The sequence below is a fragment of the Dendrobates tinctorius genome, unplaced genomic scaffold (assembly GCF_039654945.1).
Source record: "Dendrobates tinctorius isolate UK_male_01 unplaced genomic scaffold, ASM3965494v1 ptg000133l, whole genome shotgun sequence".
Lineage (NCBI taxonomy): Eukaryota > Metazoa > Chordata > Amphibia > Anura > Dendrobatidae > Dendrobates > Dendrobates tinctorius.
The window spans coordinates 47007162-47029323 of record NW_027361801.1 but is presented as its reverse complement, the minus strand read 5'-3'; the positions used below and the strand labels follow the sequence as shown (position 1 = coordinate 47029323).

The 22162-nt window shown below is 43.2% G+C and overlaps 1 protein-coding gene across 1 annotated transcript in view; it reads left to right on the top strand.

The window, feature by feature from the left end:
• The window catches only part of TBC1D8B (TBC1 domain family member 8B), an 88292-nt gene extending 68357 nt beyond the window's left edge, over positions 1-19935 (top strand). Inside the window, exons 14-21 of the mRNA XM_073543622.1 lie at positions 677-775; positions 2694-2762; positions 3996-4239; positions 4317-4382; positions 4478-4561; positions 8856-8912; positions 9462-9559; positions 15863-19935. Coding sequence (XP_073399723.1) covers positions 677-775; positions 2694-2762; positions 3996-4239; positions 4317-4382; positions 4478-4561; positions 8856-8912; positions 9462-9559; positions 15863-16267 — 1122 coding nt within the window. The 3' untranslated portion in view covers positions 16268-19935. The remainder of the gene's footprint in view (positions 1-676; positions 776-2693; positions 2763-3995; positions 4240-4316; positions 4383-4477; positions 4562-8855; positions 8913-9461; positions 9560-15862) is intronic.
• Positions 19936-22162: the final 2227 nt, after the last annotated feature.

The following is a 22162-nucleotide window of genomic DNA, read 5'->3' as shown; positions in this document are numbered from 1 at the left end:
TATGTAACTAACCGGGAAGTCCTCTCAAATGCTCTGTAATCCAACTGAAGCGGGGGAGAGGTGCCGCCCCTTATGTTTCAGTAGGTTCCTGTCCTGGCGGGGCGGATCCCTCTCTCATGTGGTGCTGTCATGGGTTCCGTAAAAACCGGCTACCGGTAAGTAACCATGGTGGTATCCGCATTGTGATGTACAGTAGCATTTAAATCAATGAAAAAAGAAAACCGCTGTGCAGACGCTGCGGATTTTTCCGCACGGTTTTCCTGCGGTACAAAATCCGCAGTATGTTACTTCTATTGTGCGGTTTTACACATCCCCAGTCTCCAAATCCGCAGGGGGAAATCCGCAGTGGTAAACCGCACAAAAACAGCAAGAAAACCGCATTAAAAATGGAAGAAATCCGCAGGAAAAATGCAGGTCATTTGACCTGCGGATTTCTTCAATTCTGCGCGGAAAAATCCGCAGGGCAAAAAAGTACGTCTGCACTCAGCCTAAAACCGCATAGCGCAGCTGTGCTCAGCTGTTTTTGTAGCCTCCTCTCTGGTGGCCAGGAACCAGGACCTAGAAGCAGTTATTCCTGTCTCAGCCATGAAAGACATAGATTGGAATAGCACTGCAAGAACAATTTATCCTGATTTGTAAAAACATGTTTGTTTGTTTTCAAATGTAAAATGTGCAGAGATTTGGAGCCATTCGGTATGAAGATGTGGAAAGCATGCGGTCTAGAAACCGCCTGTATGTCATCCAGACTTTAGAAATGACTACTAAGCAAAATGTGGTATGTACCATTTTCTTATTTTATGTGACATACGAAATGGAAGACAAATGTATCTGCTTTCTGGAGACAAACTACACGCCTATGTAGTCATGTGTTGTATGGCCTGCGTATTCGCATATCATACTGCCTATGTATTCATGTGTTGTATGGCCTGCATATTCACATGTCGTACCGCCTGATTATTATTATTTATGTATTATGGTTATTGTGAACAATTGAGCAAGATGAAGATAACATTTTCTCTAAAAGAGCTAAAGTTAAAGCTGACACATTTCCTTTGCATTTTAGGGAAAACAAATCTATATATTGTAATTTTTTTCATGTTAAAAATTGCAAAAAGGAAAATGGGCTAATGCAAAAGTTTGGGCACCCTTGGAGATTTGTGTGCACACTTTGACCAAGGTTTCAGACCTTAATTGGCCTGTTAGGGCTATGGCTTGTTCACTGTCATCGTCAGGAAAGGCCAGGCGATGCAAATTTGACAGCATTGTAAAAACCTAGTCTACTCCAACCTTGTGCCAAAAAAAAGCAGCCATGGGTTCTTCTAAGCAGCCGCCTAGCACTCTGGGAATTAAAATGGTGGAGGATCACAAAGCAGGAGAAGGCTATAAGAAGATAGCAAAGCGTTTTCAAGTTGCCCTTAACTCAGTTCAAAATGTAATTAAGAAATGGCAGTTAACAGGGACAGTGGAGGTCAAGATAAGGTCTGGAAAACTAAGCAGAATTTCAGTCCGAGTTGCTTGTAGGAATGCTAGAGAGGAAAATCAGAACCCCTGCTTGACTGCAATACTCCTTCAGAAAGATTTAGCAGACTCTGGAGTTGTAGTACATTGTTCTACTGTTTAGAGACACCTGCACAAATATGGCCTTCATGGAAGAGTCATCAGAAGAAAACCTCTCCTGCATTCTCACCATAAAATTCAGCGTTAGAAGTATGCAAAACAACATCTAAACAAGAAAAAATGACACAGAATTTCAGGAAAACACCATGCCAGCCATTAATCATGGGGGTGAGTCAGTCATACTTTGGGGTTGTGTTGCAGACAATGGCATGGAAACATTTCATGGTTAGAGGGAAGAATGGATTCAATTAAATTTCAACAAACTTTTGATGCAGACATGGCACCATCTGTAAAGAAGCTGAAGTTGAAAAGAGGATGGCGTCTACAAATGGATAATGATCCTAAACACACGTCAATATCCACAATAGACTACCTCAAAAGGCGCAAGCTGAAGGTTTTACATTGGCGCTCACAGCCCCCTGAGCTGATCATCATTGAAAATTTGAGGTTAGATCTCAAAATAGCAGTGCATGTAAGATGACCCAGGAATCTCACAGAATTGGAAGAATTTTCCAAGGTAGAATGGATGAAAATCCCTCAAACAAGGATTGAAAGACTCTTGTCTGGCAACAAAAAGTGTTTACAAGCAGTGATACTTGCAATAGGCAGTGCTACTAGGTATTAACCATGCATGGTGCCCACATTTTGCACCAGACCATTTTCCTTTTTGTAATTTTTAAAATGTAAAGATGAAAATATATGTATTTTTTACCTAAAATACAAAGGCAATGTGTCATCTTTTAACTTTAGCTCTCTTAAATATTATTTCAACTTCAACTTGCTTAACTGTTCACAATAACAGTAATTTTGACCAGGGGTGACCAAACTTTTACAGGACACTGTAGTCACACGTCATATCCAGTATAGATTTGTGTTTTCTCTCCACCATATTCACATGTTGTATCTTCGTTGTCCTCGCGTCGTATTTCCGACCTCTCCACATACTTCTCCAACGTCTCCAAGTGTCGCTTCGTCACATGTCGGGTCGCCAACACATCTCCATGTGTCAGAACGCCAACGTAGCCACTTGTCGGGTCACCTACTTTTACCATTGCCTCTTTATGTTCTCCCTGCAGGTTCGAGTTGTTTTGCAGGATGTGAAGTTTAGTCCTGCTGATTTAGAGGAACTGTATTGCATTTTTAAGGTAATAATTCTATTGTGTCCTCCTCTGAAGCAGAATACATTTAGTACAGACATCCAATATTTTGAAAAATTAGATTAATCAGAAAGGAGTCTTCTAGATAGAAGTAAATGTATGACTGCTATTGTATCAGGTATTATGGCAGCGCAGCACTGATTCTTATTATAAATCCTTTCGTAAACTGGGAGAACATATTGCTCAGCACTACATGGTAAATTATCTGACGATACCAGTGACGACTTTCTAAGGCTATGTGCCCACGTTGCAGAAATGCTGCGGAATTGTCCGCAGCATTTCCGCAACTCTCCGCCGTGGGTAAAACGCATGCGGAATTTGCGTGCGTTTTCCCGCAACATCGAATGTTAAAAATAAAAAATAGGGATATACTCACCTCCTGGCGGCCCCCGATCTCCTCAGCGGCGATCCCGGTCCTCATCGGCGCTGGCGGCAACTTCCGTTCCCAGGGATGCATTGCGCGAATGACCTCTGATGATGTAGCGGTCTCGCTACGTGATCATCCACTTTTCAATGAATGACTGTCAGTAATGGCAAGGAGCAAGCAGCAGTATCGTCACGTGTCAAGTGCTTCTGTGTCATGAGACATGACCTTGCGGTGATATTTGACTGGAGTACACTGATGCAGCATTTGCGATTTTTCTGAAGTTGAAGGTACATGTATCTTGTACTGCTCTTTTACACCACCTATTACTTTGTGGCAGAAAGTTTTTCGCACATCAGGCTCCCTATGCCCTCTATCGGATGTGCCACAGAAAGTGACTAAAAAGCATAATAAATCTAGGCCGTTTTAGGTGCAGATTGCTGCTGAACTCGCATTTAGCCTCCTAAATCTCCCGCAGTGTGTACAGTAAATGTAGATGACATTTCTTAAGTTATGACCATTCTCAAGGTGTGGCCGTCCAACTATTGATGAACTACAACCTTCATGCCAGTGACCAGTAAAATGTCAGTGGTGGTTGGTCTCCAAGGCAAGGAGCACGTACTTATGGTATGCTCCTGAAAAGTCAACATGCGACAACGCTTTTATCCATCCAGTTGGTATAGCTGCCTCTCTTATATTGTCACTCCGCCATCTTATCAGAAATATAAATCAAGAGTCATTGAAATATATTGGGATCTGATAGAGGGGTGCGCTGCATTCGGCAGAATGAAATTGCTTTGATTTCACTTACATTTTGAATTATTTGCTATGATAATAAAATTATTTTTTTTTCTAAGAGAGAACACTTCTTGTCTTGTTATTGGAGTGTGAATAACAGCGCCATACTAAGTCACCATGACCCGAGCCTGCCGTATCTAGACCAGTATCACATAGACTGCCAGCAGTTCCGGACTCTGTACCATCTTCTCAGCCCTTGGGCTTACTCTCCGGGCGTGGACTCGCTTGCATTGTGGACCTTCCGTCTATTGGATGAAAATTCAGATGGTCTCATCAATTTTAAAGAATTTGCTTTGGCATTCGGTGAGATTATATTAATCTAAATAACACAAGTTTGAGGACAAGTACAAATAGTAATTAATATACTCTTCTTGTTCTAGATATTATTGTTAATGGCAGCTTTACTGACCGGCTCAAGCTACTCTTCAAAATGCATATACCCCCAGGTCTGTATATCTAGACACTTAGATAAATGCAAATAAAATGTATCATAGGTGTATTGTGTTGATACCTTCAATGTATTATATTTGTCAAATTTTAGCCTTTACTGAAGTGGGATCTCTGAGCCCGTCAGAGGAAGCCAAACTATCCAAAGAGGAACTGATGCATTTCAGCCAACTTCATGGTAAATGAATGATAACTGTGATGTTCTAGAGGGAATCAGGATAGATACATATCTTTGTACCGTGTTGGCCAGTAGATAGAAGAATATTTAGAATTGAGAGTCACCATCTTTCCAGTTAGCCATTAAAAGGTATCAACCACTGAGGACTCTCAATTCTAAATATTCTTCTAGAGGCAATCAAGATTTTATGGTCTCGTTCTTGTCTGTTTCTTCTACAGTAATTGCATTGCTTGTGATTTGGCAGAAACCCGCACTTTTTTGTAGAACGTCATATGAATGGGTGTAATCATTAATAGACAGTTTGTGACAATGCAACTAGAGTGTATCAGCCTTCAACAACTATACATGGATACTGATACTACTTCTTTAAAGGGAATCTGTCAGTAAGATCAACACTCATAAGAAATCTATATGGGCATGTAGGTTATAGCAAGTGACTACATAACGTGACACCTTGATATCTGCAATATGATATCTTATTCCAGAGCAATCCAAGTGTTTCTTAATATGTAAATCAGCTGCTAAGATCTATGGGCCGGACATAGATCTCCCTGAGAAACTACCTCCAGAGCTTATATTAAAGGGAATCTGTCACCCCCTGGGATGTTTTTAAGCTATTAATATGGGCATACAGGCGATAGAATTATTCAAATAGTCCTACCTGTATGCCTCTTTGCTGAGGTTTTGTTGTTGAGAAATCATCTTTTAATCCTGTATGTTAATAAGTTCCTCCAGGCTCTGGGGCGTGCGGTGCCTGGAAGAAAACTCTGCCTCCCATCAGTGTCACAGTGCCCTGTGACGTGCAGTTGTGGCCCCGGAAGCCCGTACCTGCGCCCTGCAATAGTGCGATTATACAGTACCTCTTCCGTCCTTCTATGGGCACTGGCTTCATTGTTGTTCTGCTCAGATGCCAGCAAGTCACTGCTACTGAACTACCATCGAATCGCTGAAGTAATAGTGACTTGCCTGTGCACAAGAACTATGAAACCAATGTCCATAGAAGGCCGGAAAAGGTACTGTATAATCGCACTATTGCAAGGCACAGGCGCGGGATTCTGGGGCCACCAGTACACGTCACAGGGCAGTGCGACACTGATGGGGAAGGAGGGGGGTATGCAAATGGACACTGGAGGCAGAGTTTTCTTCCAGGCACCGCACGCCCCAGAGTCTGGAGGAACTCATTAACATAAAGGAAAAAAAGATGCTTTCTCAACAACAAGACCTCAGCACTGAGGCATACAGGTAGGACTATTAGAACAAATAAAATGAGGCGTTACCAGCCTGAGACATGTAATGATCTACATGCCTCAAACTGATAATGCTCTGCTTCATTTAAAATAAGCTGTCGCGGCAGAGTCTCAGGGAGATTTATGTCCGGAACACAGGTCTTAACAGCTCATTTACATATTAAGAAAAATGTGGATATCTCTGTAATAAAACATTGGATTACAATTTACCTTTCGATTACCTACATGACCATATAGACAGTTTAAGAAGGGTGATCCTAATGACAGATTTTTTTTTTTAGGCTGTGTGCCCACGTAGCGATTTTTAAGCGTTTTTGCCGCGATTTTCGGCGCGAAAACGTTTAAAAATCGTGTACAGAACGCCCCCCATGCATTCCTATGGCATTCCGCACATGCTGTGCTAATGCTGCGCTTTTTTCCGCGGCGGAATCGCATCGCGGAAAAAAACGCAGCATGCTCATTCTTTTGTGCGGAATCGCAAAGAATTGCCGCAATTCCGCACCCATAGGAATGCATGAGAATCGCTTACTTCCCGCATGTGGCTATGCCCACCATGCGGGAAGTTAAGCGTCTCATGTGCGGTTGGTACCCACGGTGTGGAGGAGAGGAGACTGTCCTCCAGGCCCTGGGTACCATACCCCTGTAAAAAAAGAATTAAGAATAAAAAATCGGGGTATATTTACCTTCCAGTGTCCCGCGCTGCATTCCCGGCCTAAGCGTTCCCAGTAATGCCTTGCGGCAAGGCCCTGTAATGACGTAGTCTCGCGTGACTCTAGCGGTCTCGCGAGATCGCTATAGCAACGCGAGACTACGTCATCACAGGTCTCGCAAGGCATTACTGGGAACGCTGAGGCCCGGGAATGCAGCGCGGGACGCTGGAAGGTAAATATACCTCGGTTTTTTTATTTTTTTTTAGCATTTTAACATCCTATCTTTTACTATTGACGCCGCATAGGCGGCCTCAATAGTAAAAACCTGGTCACACTTGTCAAACACTATGTTTGACGAGTGTGACCAACCTGTCAATCACTTTCCAAGCGATGCTTCAAATCGCTTGGAAAGTGCTTGAATATCGCACGCAAAAATCGCGGCAAAATCGCGATCATAATCGCGGTGAAATCGCGCTGGAAAAAACGCGCGATTTCTGGGAAGGAGTCCGGTTTTTAGTGAGCGTTTTAAAACGCTACGTGGGCACATAGCCTGAATGTGATTATTTTTTTTAATGTTGGCTATTCCAAGGGCATCTTAAAATAGGGACAGAGACACTGATTCCAGCTGTGTGTTACTTACTGGGCGTTCTCCTGTACTTCTGATAAAATTACTGTTTGGTTTTTTTTTACTGCAGCTCTGCTAGTCCTCTAATTCATGAGCTGTCTACCCCCACCTGCACCACTGATCCATGAACTCTATCAGTTCCCATACTCCCACCATTTATTGGAAGCTTTATACCCATGCACAGTGTAGGTAGAAAGCTTCTAATTAATGGTCGGTGACACAGAGCTCATGAACACTGAGTACTACATAGCAGGAGCTGATAACTGAGAGGAGTACCAGGGCTGCAACAGATAAAACATTAATTTATGAAAACTACAGTAAGAAGTCTAGTAAGTGACACAGGGTTAGAATCGGGATCACTCTCTATGTTATGCTGATCTCAGATGGGGCAGCAAAAATTAAATCTGAAACAAACAAGCACATAGACTGCTCTCATTTACTTATATGTCTTTTTAAAATATAATTTGTAATGGCTGTTCCTGAAGGGTGGGATTTGCAGGGAAAAGTTCTCAGAAAGGGATAATGCCTTCACAATATAGGGCGTAGTATTACATCCTATGTGGGGTTTACATGTATGTAGTGGGCTCAGGATCATACCTGGCAAATGCCAGCTGTGTTACACAGCTTCTATCTGCCTGTAACAGCAGCGACCAGAGGGAGCACCGATCACTGCCGTTTAACCACTTAAATACCGCCATCAGTCACTGTGGCATTTAAATGGCTTTGTTGCCATTGCATACATACACCCAACTCCCATTATCTCCCCTTCCATTGATTGCATGGTGCCAATGGGTTGCCTTGGCAGACTGGGGACTGCTGAAGACCCCATCACTGCCCCTTTGGTCCTGTTATGCAGGCCAGCTTTGGATTTGCTTTATACAAGATTCAATTTCTCTTTGTACTGAATCACTGTAAAATAGTCTTCTAAGGGTACTTGAAAATTAAGTAAAAATCTGGAAAAAAAATTTGAATCACTCTCTCTTACTTTCACCATGTGAAAAAAGCAAAGAAAATCCCTTACTTTGACATTGCTGTAATCATCCTGACTTGGAGAATCATGTTGCCAGGACATTTTTACTGCACAAAAAACGGTATACAAACCAGACCCAAAAGGCAAAGGTGGAATTGTTCATCCTGAAATATGTCAGACATTACAAGTCCAACAGAATGGGACCCTTTCTTTATCACGTCTCTGTCAGTTAGGTGAAAGCAAGTGCCAAACCGCGCTCCTCTGAAATGTCTGTCAGCTGGGTGCCTAGCTTAGTATAAAGCCCCTCCAAATCTGGTTCTGGAAGATCTACAAGCACTTTTGTAATTTCTTGTTAATTAAAATAAATTTGCAGCCATTCTCAAGCTAGTAAAACACTTCTTTTGTTTACAGCTTGTTGCCTAGGAGACCGACCACCACTGCTGTCTAGCTTGTAAGCACTTCACTAAAGCTGGCCGTGAATAATTGATACCAGTGCGCTCCAGTGTCCCTGGCCAGCTTCAAAGCAATGTTTACAAGCTCAATGGAGAAGAGCTTGTAAGAGCTGTGAGTGTACTTCCACCTCAGATAGGCAGCAGTGGTGATCTGTCACCTAGGCAACGAGCTGTGTACAAAAGAAAAATCTTAATATTTCAAGAATAGCTAAAAATTGTAATAATAAATGCAATACATTTTGCAAGCATTACTCAACTCTATGAAGCTGCGAATAACCCTTTAAAGTGCCTCTAACTTATGAGGAACTGCAGCATATGTTTCTTATATGTAATACATTCTTCTTCTGCAGTGTCATCTCCTGTAGAAATCTCCAGCCCTGAAGACAAAACTAAGAGTCCTGAGAAAGGTATTTTGAAACATTTGGGCCCCAATTCACTTAACAGTTTGCACCAAAAAACTGTCATAAAACTGTTGCAAATGTCAAAACTTTTTTAGAACGCGGGGGAGTGTTTATACCAGCACCAACTTTTGAAAAATGTGCAGAACTTAATGGGTGTGTGAGCAAGGCCTAGTGCCGCCTGACATATTCTAACTTACACCACAAAAGTTATGGCAAAAGCATACGCCAGTCCATGGCAGGAGGACATTACTGACTCTGACGGCCTGCCGCTGAACGATGCACCAAACTCATTAAGAGACATACACCTCTAACGGAATTTGGTGCAGTCCAAGGGGTATGCCTTCGCTACCTTCTTCTTGTTCGCTTAGATAGACGGACAGGCATCTCCCTACATATACCCCAACTATTATATGATTGCAGACTTTCATACTATGACGAGCTATGTCAATTCTCATCATAATAGTTAAAAAAAAAAGAAGTGGTGCGTGAGATGTACGTTTTCTCCCAGTGTGGAGACTTGGATCACTTGTGAATTGTATGACTTTGATTTTAAAGGTAAAGGGAAGATTGATATTCAGGCATATTTGAAACAGTGGCAAGATGAACTGGTGCGTAAGGAGGAAAGTATTAAGGATTTGCCCAGAATGAACCAGGTAATCGTTCACTTTCATTATTTTACAGTAGATATTTCATCAAAGTAAATATGAGGAAATATCATTTATTTCCCTTGTGTTTTACTGGTCTACACTTTACAGAGGGAGGAATATTTATTTTTACAGATGACCCAGTTTATGGTTTATACTATATCTGTGTGTGGATGATGGGGATGATGTGATCAGGTAGTAGCAGGACAGGTGAATATGAGTGAGGAATCTTTATAAACAACAGAGGTTTTTCTGAATGTTCATGTGCCCCGCATTACATGGTTTATTAGCAGTGATGAGTGAAAGTGCTCGGATAAGGTGTTTTCCTATCACCCATGACAGCACCAACAAGAGAGGGGATCCGCCCCACAAGGACAGGGAACCTTTAAGATAAAAAGGGCGGCTCCTCTCTAGGCATAAGTGGTTTACTGGCCTTGTAGGGTGGATGGAGCCTTTACCCGGTTGGCGGAGGCAGGGCACTGGCTCTGCTTCGGTCGGTGCCAGTGTGCCTGGAAGCGCCCGGAGGGCCCGATGGGGTCTCTTCCAACGAGGGAGCAGGTGTGTGCGGCGCCATCACCTTATGGGGACCGGCAGCCCTGCGTCCCGGCGCATTGTCAGAGTGCGGCCGGAAACAGGAAGTCGCATCCTGATGATGCGGCCAGGACCGTTGCACCCGGGGGAAGCCGGGTGGCAGTACCGAAGCTGCAGGAGACGCCGGACTGCAGATCTCCTGTGAGCAAACCTCTTAAGGGAGGATCGCCGGCCAGGCAGGGGCACCGATGCAGCAATGGAGGCACAGCAGCAGCAGAGTGTGCAGCCGCAGCAGCAGCATGAGGAACTGGAGCAGCCGCAGCGATCCCGACACAGGTCCAAGGATTCCAGGACGGGTCGGTACAGTTCCTCCAGGGTAAAAGGTTACACGGTCCCTAAAGGAGAACCTTTGGACGACATCCTGCCTCCTGTTCCGGCACCCTTGAATTGTTGGGGTAGTGAGCAAGCTATGAGAATGCCATTTGTTAATTAATGCAGGTCTCTCTCTCGCTCCCTCCTTTTTTCCCCTTTTTATATATGGCTTTCTGATAGGAGCCCCCTAGAAAGAGCACAGGGAAGTCAAGACATATAGTTTGTGCTTTATGTTGGCAGGATCTGGACAGTGCATGGCTCAAGAAATTATGCCAGCCGTGTATTAATGACACAGTGACTAATGAGACACCTGATTTCGCTACCACCCTGAGGATTCTCATCAGAGCAGAGGTAGAAAATTCATTAAGCTCCTGGTCCCATTCAGGGGAAACATCAAAAAGGGATAGAGCCGAGATATCTCCTTCACCATCAATGTCATCTGACGAGGGGGTTGTGCAGGACACTTCGAATTCTTCTTTGTCGGAAAGTGACTCAGGTTACTGCTTCCCCTGGAAGAGGTGTACAAATTAGTTAAGGCAGTGAGGTCCAAGATAGTACTGGTGGACCAATAGCCTAAAAGAACCATCTAGGATATTATGTTTGGTACCTTAGTTAAGAAAAAACATAAAAGTTTCCCCATGAATGACCAACTGCAGAGTCTCATCACTAGAGAGTGTGAGAAGCCAGGTAAGAAAGGTCCCCTGCCGTCCTCTTTCAAAAGGAAATACCCCTTTGAAGATGAGACATCTTCATCCTGGGGTAAAGCTCCCAAGTTTGATGTGGCTATGTCTAAGGCCTCAAATACTTCGTCCCTTTCTTTTGAGGACTCCGGATTTCTGAAAAACCCTCTGGATAGTAAAGTGGATACCTTTCTCAAGGCAACATTTGAGTCGTCAGCAGGGGCATTAAGACCGGCCATCGCAGCGACTTGCACAGCAAGGTCTCTTATGGTCTGGCTGGACACGGTGAAAGATAAGCTGGGTGAGGATTCGTCCAGTGATGCCATTAAAACCACACTCCCAATGATCAAGGGTGTAGCAGCCCTCCTGGTAGATGCGTCAGCCGACTCAGCCAGGCTGGCTGCAAGGTTAGCTGCACTATGTAATTCAGGCCGGAGGGCGGTCTGGTTAAAAAGCTGCCTAGGAGATGCTCAGGCAAAGGGGAAGTTATGTTCCCTTCCCTGAGAAGCACAGTATTTATTTTGCCCGGCTCTAGATGACCTTTTGGAAAAAGCCGCCGATAAGAAAAAGGGGTTCCCTAAACCTTCTCTCCCTTCCTTCAAGCAGTCCTTTCAGAGGAGAAGGTACGATATAAAGAGATGGTCCACGGAACGAAGGAGATGGGACGACGGACATAAAAAATCCAAAGGGTTCCTGTTCGATACCTCTTCCCGAAGAGACTGGAAGCCCTCCAAGTGACTCTGAGGAAAGCTCTCCCTCTTCCTTCCAGCCTGGGAGAAGATATCATCCAGTTCCTGGATTCTCAACCTGGTGGGGGCAGGGTTGAGGCTGGAGTTTCGGGAGATATCCCCTGGACAGATTTATCATTACGACCCCACGTGCATCCGTATCAGAACAGAGCGCTGGAGACAGAAGTTCTATGCCTCCTGAGAAAGAATGTCCTGCAGTATGTAGTAGCGGAGGAAGAGGGGGAAGGGTTCTATTATCCCCTGTTCCTAATAAAAAAGCCAGATGGCTCTTGCAGGACGATCTTCAACTTGAGGGGCCCTTAACAAATTTTTGAAGATCCCTAAGTTCAAGATGGAGTTGATAAAGTCGGCAATTCTGCTACTCTTCCCGAATTGCTACATGGCTGTCCTGGACATAAAGGACGCGTATTATCATGTGCCAATACACGCAGCGTTCAGAAAATTTCTCAGAGTAGCAGTAGCGATGGAAGGCACTGTAAGGCACCTCCAATACAGGGCTCTCCCCTTTGGCCTGGCAGTGGCTCCTCGGGTTTTCACAAAGCTAATAAAGGAGGTTACGGCCCACCTGAGAGAGTGAAACAGGCTAGTCATCCCATACCTGGACGATTTCCTAATAGTAGGCTGTTCCTTCACTCATTGCCACAGTCAGGTGGAGGACATAGTCGCCATCTTAAAAAACTTGGGATGGTGTTTAAACCTGGAAAAATCAAGGCTGCGGCCACAGAGGACTCAGGTCTTTTTAGGACTCTTGCTCGACTCCCACCGGCAGGAATGTCGTCTGCCAGAGCAAAAGAAAGAGAAATTGTTCAGTCTCATTTCCAAGTCAATACAAAATACAGTAATGACGCTCAGAAGCACTGTGTCCCTCTGGGCTCCCTAACTTCATGTATCCCGGCAGTGAAATGGGCCCAGATCCACTCGAGAGAATTGCAGGGGTTCATCCTCGAAAGCCCAGCGTTCATTGCAGTGGCATCTAGGCAGTACATTGACACTACCACAGGGAGTCATGCATTCTCTTCACTGGTGGTTGGGCATAAAATCCCTTCAGGAGGTGGTTTCCTCACATCTCCAGAGTAGTTACCGTAGATGCCAGTCCCAGGGGGTGGGGAGCTCATCTGGGCAGCCACCTGGTTCAGGGGACATGGTCGCTGATAGAGAAGTCCTCCTCGAGTATGCTGGAACTTTGCACTGTAGAAAATGCATTACAGACTCTTCTATCATTTCTGCAGGGCCATCACGTGAGGATACTGTCGGACAACCAGGTCACAGTGGCATATATAAATCATCAAGGGGGTACACTGTCCCAAGCCTTAATGCATGTAACCAGACAAATCTTCAGTCTGGCAGAGAGCAGTATCTTATCACTGTCTGCCCTCCATGTCAAAGGGAAGGACAGTGTAACAGCGGACTTTCTGAGCCGCAGGCCACTTTTGCAGGACGAGTGGTCCCTCAAGATGTAAGTATTCAGACATTTGGTGGACATGTGGGGGGAACCGGAGATCGACCTTTTTGCCACCCGACATAACACCAAAGTGAGAAAGTTCTGTTCCTGAATCCGAGAGAAAATCCCCAGGCAGTGGACGCCTTCCAAATCAGATGGAATTTTTCCCTGGCATACGCCTTTCATCCAATCTGTCTCATCAGCAATCCACAGGAAAATCAGGCAGGACAGGGCGAGATTAATACTTTTAGCTCCCTTTTGGCCCAAGAGGCCCTGGTTCTTTTGGCTGAGGAGTATGTCAGTCACTGATCCCTGGGTCCTTCCAGAGATCCCAGACCTTCTGGCTCAGGGACCTGTGCTTCATCCTCAGGTGACGGCTGCACTTAACAGCCTGGAATTTGAAAGGTCGGTGCTAGAAGGTAAGGGATTCTCGGCCAATCTGATTTCTACGTTACTTGGTAGTAGAAAGCAGGTCACTACAAAAATTTATGGTGGGACATGGAAGAAGTTTTGGTCATCCACGGGGTGTTCCCCAGATGGAAAGGTACCCCTGAAAGAGATCCTGGAGTTCCTCCAGAAATGGTGACATCAGGGCTTGGCACTGAGTACCTTAAAAGTTCAGGTGTCAGCTTTAGGGGCGCTTTATAACTACAACCTAGTGGGTAATCAGTGGGTGATTAGATTCATTAAGGCCTGTGCTAGATCCAGACCAGCCCCAATAGCCAGGGTCCCTCCGTGGGACTTGAACTTGGTCTTGATTGCCTTGACTGAACCCCCATTTGAGCCTTTAGCTGAGGCATCCGTGAATCTCGTCACATTAAAAACCATACCCCTAGTAGCCCTTACATCAGCACATAGAATCAGTGATATATACAGGCCCTTTCAGCAGAACCTCCCTTTACGGTGGTAATGGATGATAGGGTAGTTCTGAAACCTAATCCAGCTTATTTGCCTAAAGTAGTGTCTAGATTCCATAGATCACAAGAGATATCTCTACCTTCTTTTTGACCTGACCCAAAGACTGACAGGAAAAGAAATTCAATACCCTAGATGTTAGGAGATGCCTCCTTCATTATTTGCAAGCAACAAAATCCTGGAGGAAGGATAGGGCTCTGTTTATCTCCTTCCAGGGTCTAAGAAAGGGATGGGAGCCTCAAAGGGTACCCTATCCAGATGGATAAGGGAAGCCATCAAGTTGGCCTATGTATGTGTGGGAAGCCAGTCCCGGACGACCTGAGGGCCCACTCTACAAGGGCGATGGCAATATCCTGGGTGGAAAGGTCAGATGTGTCCATTGAACAAATCTGTAAGGCAGCTACGTGGTTGTCACCTTCCACCTTCTATAGTCACTATAGACTGGATCTTTCGGCCTATTGTGATCTGACTTTTGGGAAATAGGGTTCTACAAGCTGTGGTTCCCTCCCTGATAGAGTAATTCTTGTTGGTGCTGTCATGGGTGATGGGAAAACACGTATGTTACTTACCAGTAATGTGTTTTTACAAAACCCATGACAGCACCCTTATATTCCCTCCCGTTACTAAGCTTCACCCTTTGGTTGGTGGGTCGTTGTATATAGTTTCACTTAAGTGGACTTTAGGATAATTGATATAGTTGATAAAGTAGTTTAAAGGTATATACTGTATGTGCGTGTACACTAACTCGGAGGTCCTCTCAAGCTCTGTAAACCACTGATGCAGAAAGAAGAGCCACCCTTTTTATCTTAAAGGTTCCCTGTCCTTGTGGGGCGGATCCCCTCTCTCGTTGGTGCTGTCATGGGTTTCATAAAAACACGTCACCTATAAGTAATATACGTGTATCTGAACATGCTCACGTGCTAACCGAGTGTCTTTAGGATGCTTGAAAAATATGTTAAAATCTCCGCGGCTGCATGTCTTGCTGCTGTTCGACTGCCGAAACACATGCAGGGATAACTTAACAGACAAACCCTGCATGTGTTGCAGTTGCTTTGCAGCCTCGGGGACTCAAACATATTTTTCGAGCACACCAAAGACACTCGGTTAGCATCTGGGCATGTTCAGATAACACCTTATCCGAGCACGTTCGCTCATCACTATTTATTAGTTTCATTAACTTACAATCTGCACACTTCTCTTACTTCTCCACATGCTTGAATAGAAGGCTAGGAATTACTGTAGTCCTTTACTTTCTCCCTTCTGTTGTGCACTGCAGAAGCAGCTGAAGAGGTAAAATAAGTAAGAGAGAGCGAGATGGAGAAATAGATTTTCAGACTAGGTTTACATACTTACAGTTCATTTTGCTGGATACATAAGCCTGATTTACAAAAACTGTGTTCAGACATACGCAGAGACTGCAATTGGCAAGCTGGAGAAGTGTTTTTTTTTTTTTTTTTTTTTACATATGTTTTGATAGTGTTATTGAGCCTTTGTTTTTTGCCTCTTTTTGCTATGTCATGTTTTAAATAAAACTATCTGCGGGCAGCATGGTGACTCACGATTACAATATTGTAATTGTTATAAATTAGTGTGATATTGTAATTATTCAACCATCTCTCATCAGACCCAGTTCATCCAGTTTTCAAAAACACTATACAACTTATTTCATGGAGACCCTGATGAAGAACTCTTATACCGTGCCATTGCGGCTGTCACCAGTCTCCTGCTTCGTATGGAAGAAGTGGGAAGGAGACTGCAGAACCCGGCTTCACCGGCCCGGATTGTTCCAGTGGAGGGAGGTACGAAGCCTACTGACAGCACGCAGGGGAGCGGCGCTTTGCAAGAGACGGAAAATGCTGTTCCCGGCCCTTCCAAAGACGACACTGAATGGTCTTTTGCATTTGAGCAGATCCTTGCCTCACTACTAAACGAACCTTCACTTGTCAGATTTTTTGAAAAACCTACTGATTTCAAAGCCAAGTTAGAAGCCGCTAGGACATCTCAAATGCGTGCTAGTAAAAGGGTATGAAGGACACTTCTAATCACAGACCACTACATAAAATGACCACCTCACCATTAAAGATTGTTTTGTCTTTTTTTGTTGGGCCGCAGTTGACACTTTTATATGTTTTAGGTTTATAATGCAATTTTTTGTTAATAGGAAGAATAGCCCTCACATCAGATGTGCTTTGTATGCTGAGAGCACACTAATGCTGTGTTATCACATCTGTATAATATATGGTTGTGGCTCAAGTTATGCCTAAAAAAGTAATATCGTTTTAAATATTATAGATTTAAGGCCAGGGCCACGTGTTTGCACGCACAGTAAAATGTCTTTATTTCTTTATATCTGCTGCTTATTCACTTATGCCATTTAAAGGGAACTCTGTGTTTGAAAGCTCGATGTTTTGCTTGTTAAAGCCATCTTAGAACGAGCAGACTCGGTGACTTTTCCAATGGACAGGACCTTGGCAGCTTCTCCACTACACACTTGGGAAGAGACCGGACAGTCAGATTGGTAGCTAGCGCAGACTAGAAGGATGTTTTTGTCCTTTTCTGGAATCCGTGCTCTAGTCTCTGGCTTAGTATTAGACAGTCTATGCCTAACTTAAAATCAAGGGTAAGAGAGAGGAGATGTCTCATCAGCAAGTCTAAAATACATGGGCACTGAAACCCGAATGGCTTTATAGTGATAATATTGTTCTTTAAAGAGGACCTGTCAAAAGTGGCCAGTTTTTGCCCTCTTGTTCCCTCTGCTCACCTGAGTATTCTATTTTCTTTTCTTTTTTTTTTTTTAAATCCACCAGAGATGTGGGCTTTTGTTATTGAGAGTTAAGCCCCCCCCCCCCCCTCGAGAATCCTGTGAGCCATGCCCCTTGGCTAAAGACCATACAAATTAGCATATTGCCTGCACTAAATAAAAAGGCATCTATCTCTGGAACCATATGGTGGATTTTTAAAAAGAAAACAATGAAGAGCAGTGCGGATTAAATAAAAGCAAAAACTGGTGACTTTTGTCCCGCTTGATAGGTCTTCTTCCAAGAGTTACTTCAAACTTTGTTTTGCCATATGCAACAGATCTTCCATAAATGACCGAAAGATGCGGATCTCTTCACCTGTCTCTAAAATTAGGGTCTCCACCCTTATCTCTCGATTGCTCAGGGTGTAGATGTGGCTGTCCACTTGGCTTTTTCCATTCACTGTCATGGGAGTGCTGAAAACAGCTCAATAAGTTATACTTAGAAGTTATTGAAGGTCCCATAGATGTGACTACAGTGAACTTCACCAAGGGTTGGGATGATTTGCCTTAATGATAGATGCAGGTTCCAGAGGTGATGGACAATTAGTGCGTATATGGTTGATATGCTAGAATTGTCTAAGATAGAAATAACCAATTATTTGCTGTGAATGACGGAAGCTTCCATGTTTTAATGTACATTTATCATTACGTTGCTGTTGTGTTCATTTTCTATGGAAACAATTTCTGCCTGTATAAAATCCTGGTAATGTATCCATTGTGAAGTAACGTTTTGCATGGTACCATATTTTTTTTTTCTCCAGTTTTTTTGCTATAAAGCTGCCAGGTTAGTTCAACTTTCCAACCAATCTCCAGAAATGTAGGATAATATAATACAAAAAATTGTGCGTACTAACAGAGGAGTCCAGCAGTGATTGTTTTTTTCTCGAACCTGAAGCCTATTGGCCCTATTCATTTTGTACCTGGTAGGTATATTAGAGGGGTTCTCTGGTCATATGATGTTGAAGACTCATCATTGGGAAAACTGATCAGTATCAGATGTGTGGAGATCTGACAACAAGCAGCCTCTGTGGATCAGTGTTATTGGATTTTGAACAGCATCAGATTGGTAGGCATCTGATACTGATAGCCTGTCCCAAGAGACCTCCAGTGAGGATATAATGTTTCCTCTAATGGCCACAATTCCATAATCTCAGGGTTTACATGTTTTCTGTGAGGAAGTAAAGGCTGTATTCTCACTCGTCGGACCAATTCCGTAACAACGTTTCCATGTAATGGCATGACAATCTGCATCCCATGCCTGATATTGGATTTCCACAGACCCATTCACATGCTATGGGGAGTGTTTGGCTCTGCCAGAGAAAATATCTATTGCAAAATTAACTGCATATTTAGCTAATTATTTCCAGCAGAAATGTAGAGGATAAGCGTCTTTGGATTACCAGAGTACAAATGCCCATGTGGATCTGCAGCATACATTGTGACATCTGCAGCAAGCCCATGGCAGAAAATTGAGGGTCTACATCCAATTTCTGATTCTTAAATAAATGTTGGATTTTTATTCGACATGAATGTAACCTAAAGGTGTTGTAGTCTGCCATTACACAATTCTGAAGCATCCATTCATAGATGATTGCTCAAGCACAGGTAACATGTCTGTAAAGAAGGAATTGTAGAGGGAACAGCGCTATGCACAGTTCTAAGAAATGATGCTCTGAACCAAGGGCAGGCTCCGTTATTACATATATATTCTTCGTCTTGTCTTCATCTTGGACTTGTCACTTCATCCCCAACCACTGTTGCAAGTATGTTTTTCTCTAAAATGCGGCAGCGCTTCATAGTAAAAAAAAAATACGTGTGTACCGAGGGATTTAGACTCTGTTTACTGCCCCTATGATTCTGGCAACATGTATCAGCTGGAAGTTTCTCTTTAAAGAGCTTTTCAGTTTTGGAAATCTCATGTCCCCCGGCTACATTTTTCTTTGCTCACCTTCCCCAGATCCAGCACATAGTATCCGCTGCTGCTCCCTCTGTCTGGTTTTGTCTGCAATGCTAACGTGGCTGCCAATAACTTGGCTTAGGCAGCTCTGTCTGAGTTGACGGCACGAGCCGCTAAGCTCAGTTATTGGCTGCAGAGCTATCAATGCGTCATCAACACTGTAGACAATAATGGACACTGGGAGCAGAGGCAAAGAACCAGCACTGGACCTGGGGAAGGTGAGTAAAGAACAGTTTTAAAAAACAAGGCAAGTTGGGGGCTTTTTGGAACTGCTTCAGAAATGTGATCACACAATCTTCTTTGTATTACAAAAGATCCAAAGGCAATTCTAAATACCAAATGTAACACTGCACTGATGAAATTAACGCTTAGTATAAGCCTGGCTTCCAATCCTACACCTAGAAGGAATTGCCTGGTGCAATCTATGGAATGAAGAAAGTGTCACCAGGGAAATAGAAGAAAGCATTGTGACATTCATGGAAGATTGTATATGCTCTCTGTGCCTGACAGTCATCGGGATAGAATTATATATACATGTCTGTTACTAAAGATCCTATTTCCAGAGCCATATTTATTGTACTATTGCCAAACATTACCTGACCGATGATAACACATAATGTATACAGGGATCAATATTCATAGGAGACATAACCCAGATGTATTTTCCTACTGTCTTCTACGGAGCACTCCTGTGGGATTATGTATAGATATCAGTCTGTATATATTGTTATCCGGCGTGTATAGTCCTTGGCACCAACGCTAATCCTCTACCTTTCTTTAATATTAATCAGATACAATTTACATTTTCTTTTATTGGTAACCTGAATGTTTTCGAGTCACCTCAGCCTTCTCTTGTGCATGGTGTGGACCCTCAGCACTGCACTCGGCAAAGGCTGGCTTACTTCACAAATATGCAATAATATAAATGGACCAGAATGGATTCAGTGTATATGTTTGTCTTTATATATAGTAAATGAAGGTTACATTACACGCATACAATGGTTTAAAAGTCTCCATTTATTTCATTCTCCACCTTTTAACCCCATGATGACTTCGGGTCTAAGAGTGTGCATATTATTATATTTTTAATAGTTTAAAGGGGTTGTCCAAGGCTTAGTATAGCTTTTAAGAATAATACTGACCTTGCATTACTCGTACAATATCCTGGTCCCCTGCTAGTCTCTGTGCTTGCTGTTCAGGCTGGACAGTCATCTAAACGCTGCAGCCAAACACATGTCCTCATAGCTGTAGTTACATGTCTACATAACCAATGCAGGATGTCACGGACGCACATGTGGAACGCAGGCAGCGCTAGTAGACTGGTGGTTTGGTGAGTCTTAGAGATGAAAATTCAGTGTGGCCGATTAATTTTGAATCTACTGGCAAATTATGATTTGGCACAAATACAATTCTTCCAAATTGACATGAAAAGATTTTTATTATGTTCTCCTTGGACTCCTGAGCGTAATAAATGTAGGGTTGAGCAAGAGCTAAAAAAATAATAAAAGCTTATACTGAAGTCTCTTGTCCGAGGCTACCCCTCATCTGTCCTGCTCCCGCTGCTCTCGTCCAGGTGCTCCACTTGCTCCATCCATTTTCTTCATCTCCTGGCATGTCACCTCACACGGTTACAAAGGGCACAATGCACATTATCGACGTACCTCACACCCCAATTGACTATTGGAAGACTAGTGGCCCCAGGGCGGGTGAGTATAAGCTTTTATTATTTTTTAACCTCTTCCCGGCTCTATAAATAATCTGAAAAAATTATTGTCCAGCCCTAATTTTATTTTTTCTTATTCTACAGCATATTAAAGGTTAAACATATTAAAGGGGTGCTTTTCTGGTACGGAGCTCCATAGGTTCACTATAGGGAGTTTAGGTTCTTACACTATATTATACATGACCGTTCAATGCAGATTTTGTTTCTCATTTATTTAAAGGTTTTATCCTCTTATGGACAAACCTTTCTTAAATGCTACAGTGCCCCAAATGAAATAAATGCGATATCGACACTGTGTCGTCTATCGCTCATTACCACGGATGGGCTGCAACCTTCACATTTCCATCAGATGGAAGGTCACTGATAGACATAATATCACGTGAGCGCCGGGAGACACCGCACCAAAATTACTGGAGCTGTGTCAGTACGGGAGGTAAATTTGGTGTTTTCATTTGGGTCACTGTAGCACTTAAGGGGTCATCAGTAGGGTACAACCCCTTTAAGTGAACACATATCATTGCCTAGCAGAGTCTCTGTGTGCATAATATTGCTGCCCACAAATTGAAAGTTATACATTTTCTACAGTTTAGAATAGACTATTGCATATTCCTATGTAACTGGCAGAATTATTCGGGGAGGTCAGAGGTTTTCTTTGATAGGACACTCGCCGTGTGTGACAATTCTGTAAATTGTATAGAAGGGACCATCTGAGGCCACACACCAGCATGCTTCTCAGTCACCGCTACCCTACTTGGTTACAATTCTGTGCTCTGTATTTTGTACTTTTGTTTCTGAATTTGCACTTTTTATTTATATATATATATATATATATATATATATATATATATATATATATATATATATATTATCCATGGCAAAACTAATGTAAATGTTGCACTTAATAAAAGAATCTTCTCTGGTTTCCCGTTTCCATTTTTGCTTCTTTATTTAGTCAAAGGATTTTAGGTGCTAAGCTTAGGAGTCTAGAAATGATGATGTCCAAGAATCTGCTGTTTTAATAGAAATGAATGAATACATTTGCCAAATCTATGCCATTGTAATGTTGTTGCCTGAGATGCTCTAGCTACATGTTACTTTGTAGCCTGCCGTGGCCACAACAAATCTGTGGGCATTGCTGGCGATGAAGGAGGTGGTGGCGATGCCGTCATCGCTGGGTGGTTTCCGTGTCGTCTCAGAAAATATTGATAACGACTTTTCTGTGCAGGATGGTGCACTGACCGCACAGCTTGGTGTGTTGCTGTTGCTGGGAATTGCCGTTCTATCCTGCCAGATTCTGTGTCTTTATGCTGACCAGCTTATTTAGTTTGATCATCAGTTGTTTCTTTGTCAAAACTCTATTCACAAGTAATATCTGTCTTCAGTGACTACAGTCTTTCCCATTACTGAGATAGGAGAAGACAGTTGGTGCTCATAAAATGCTGTG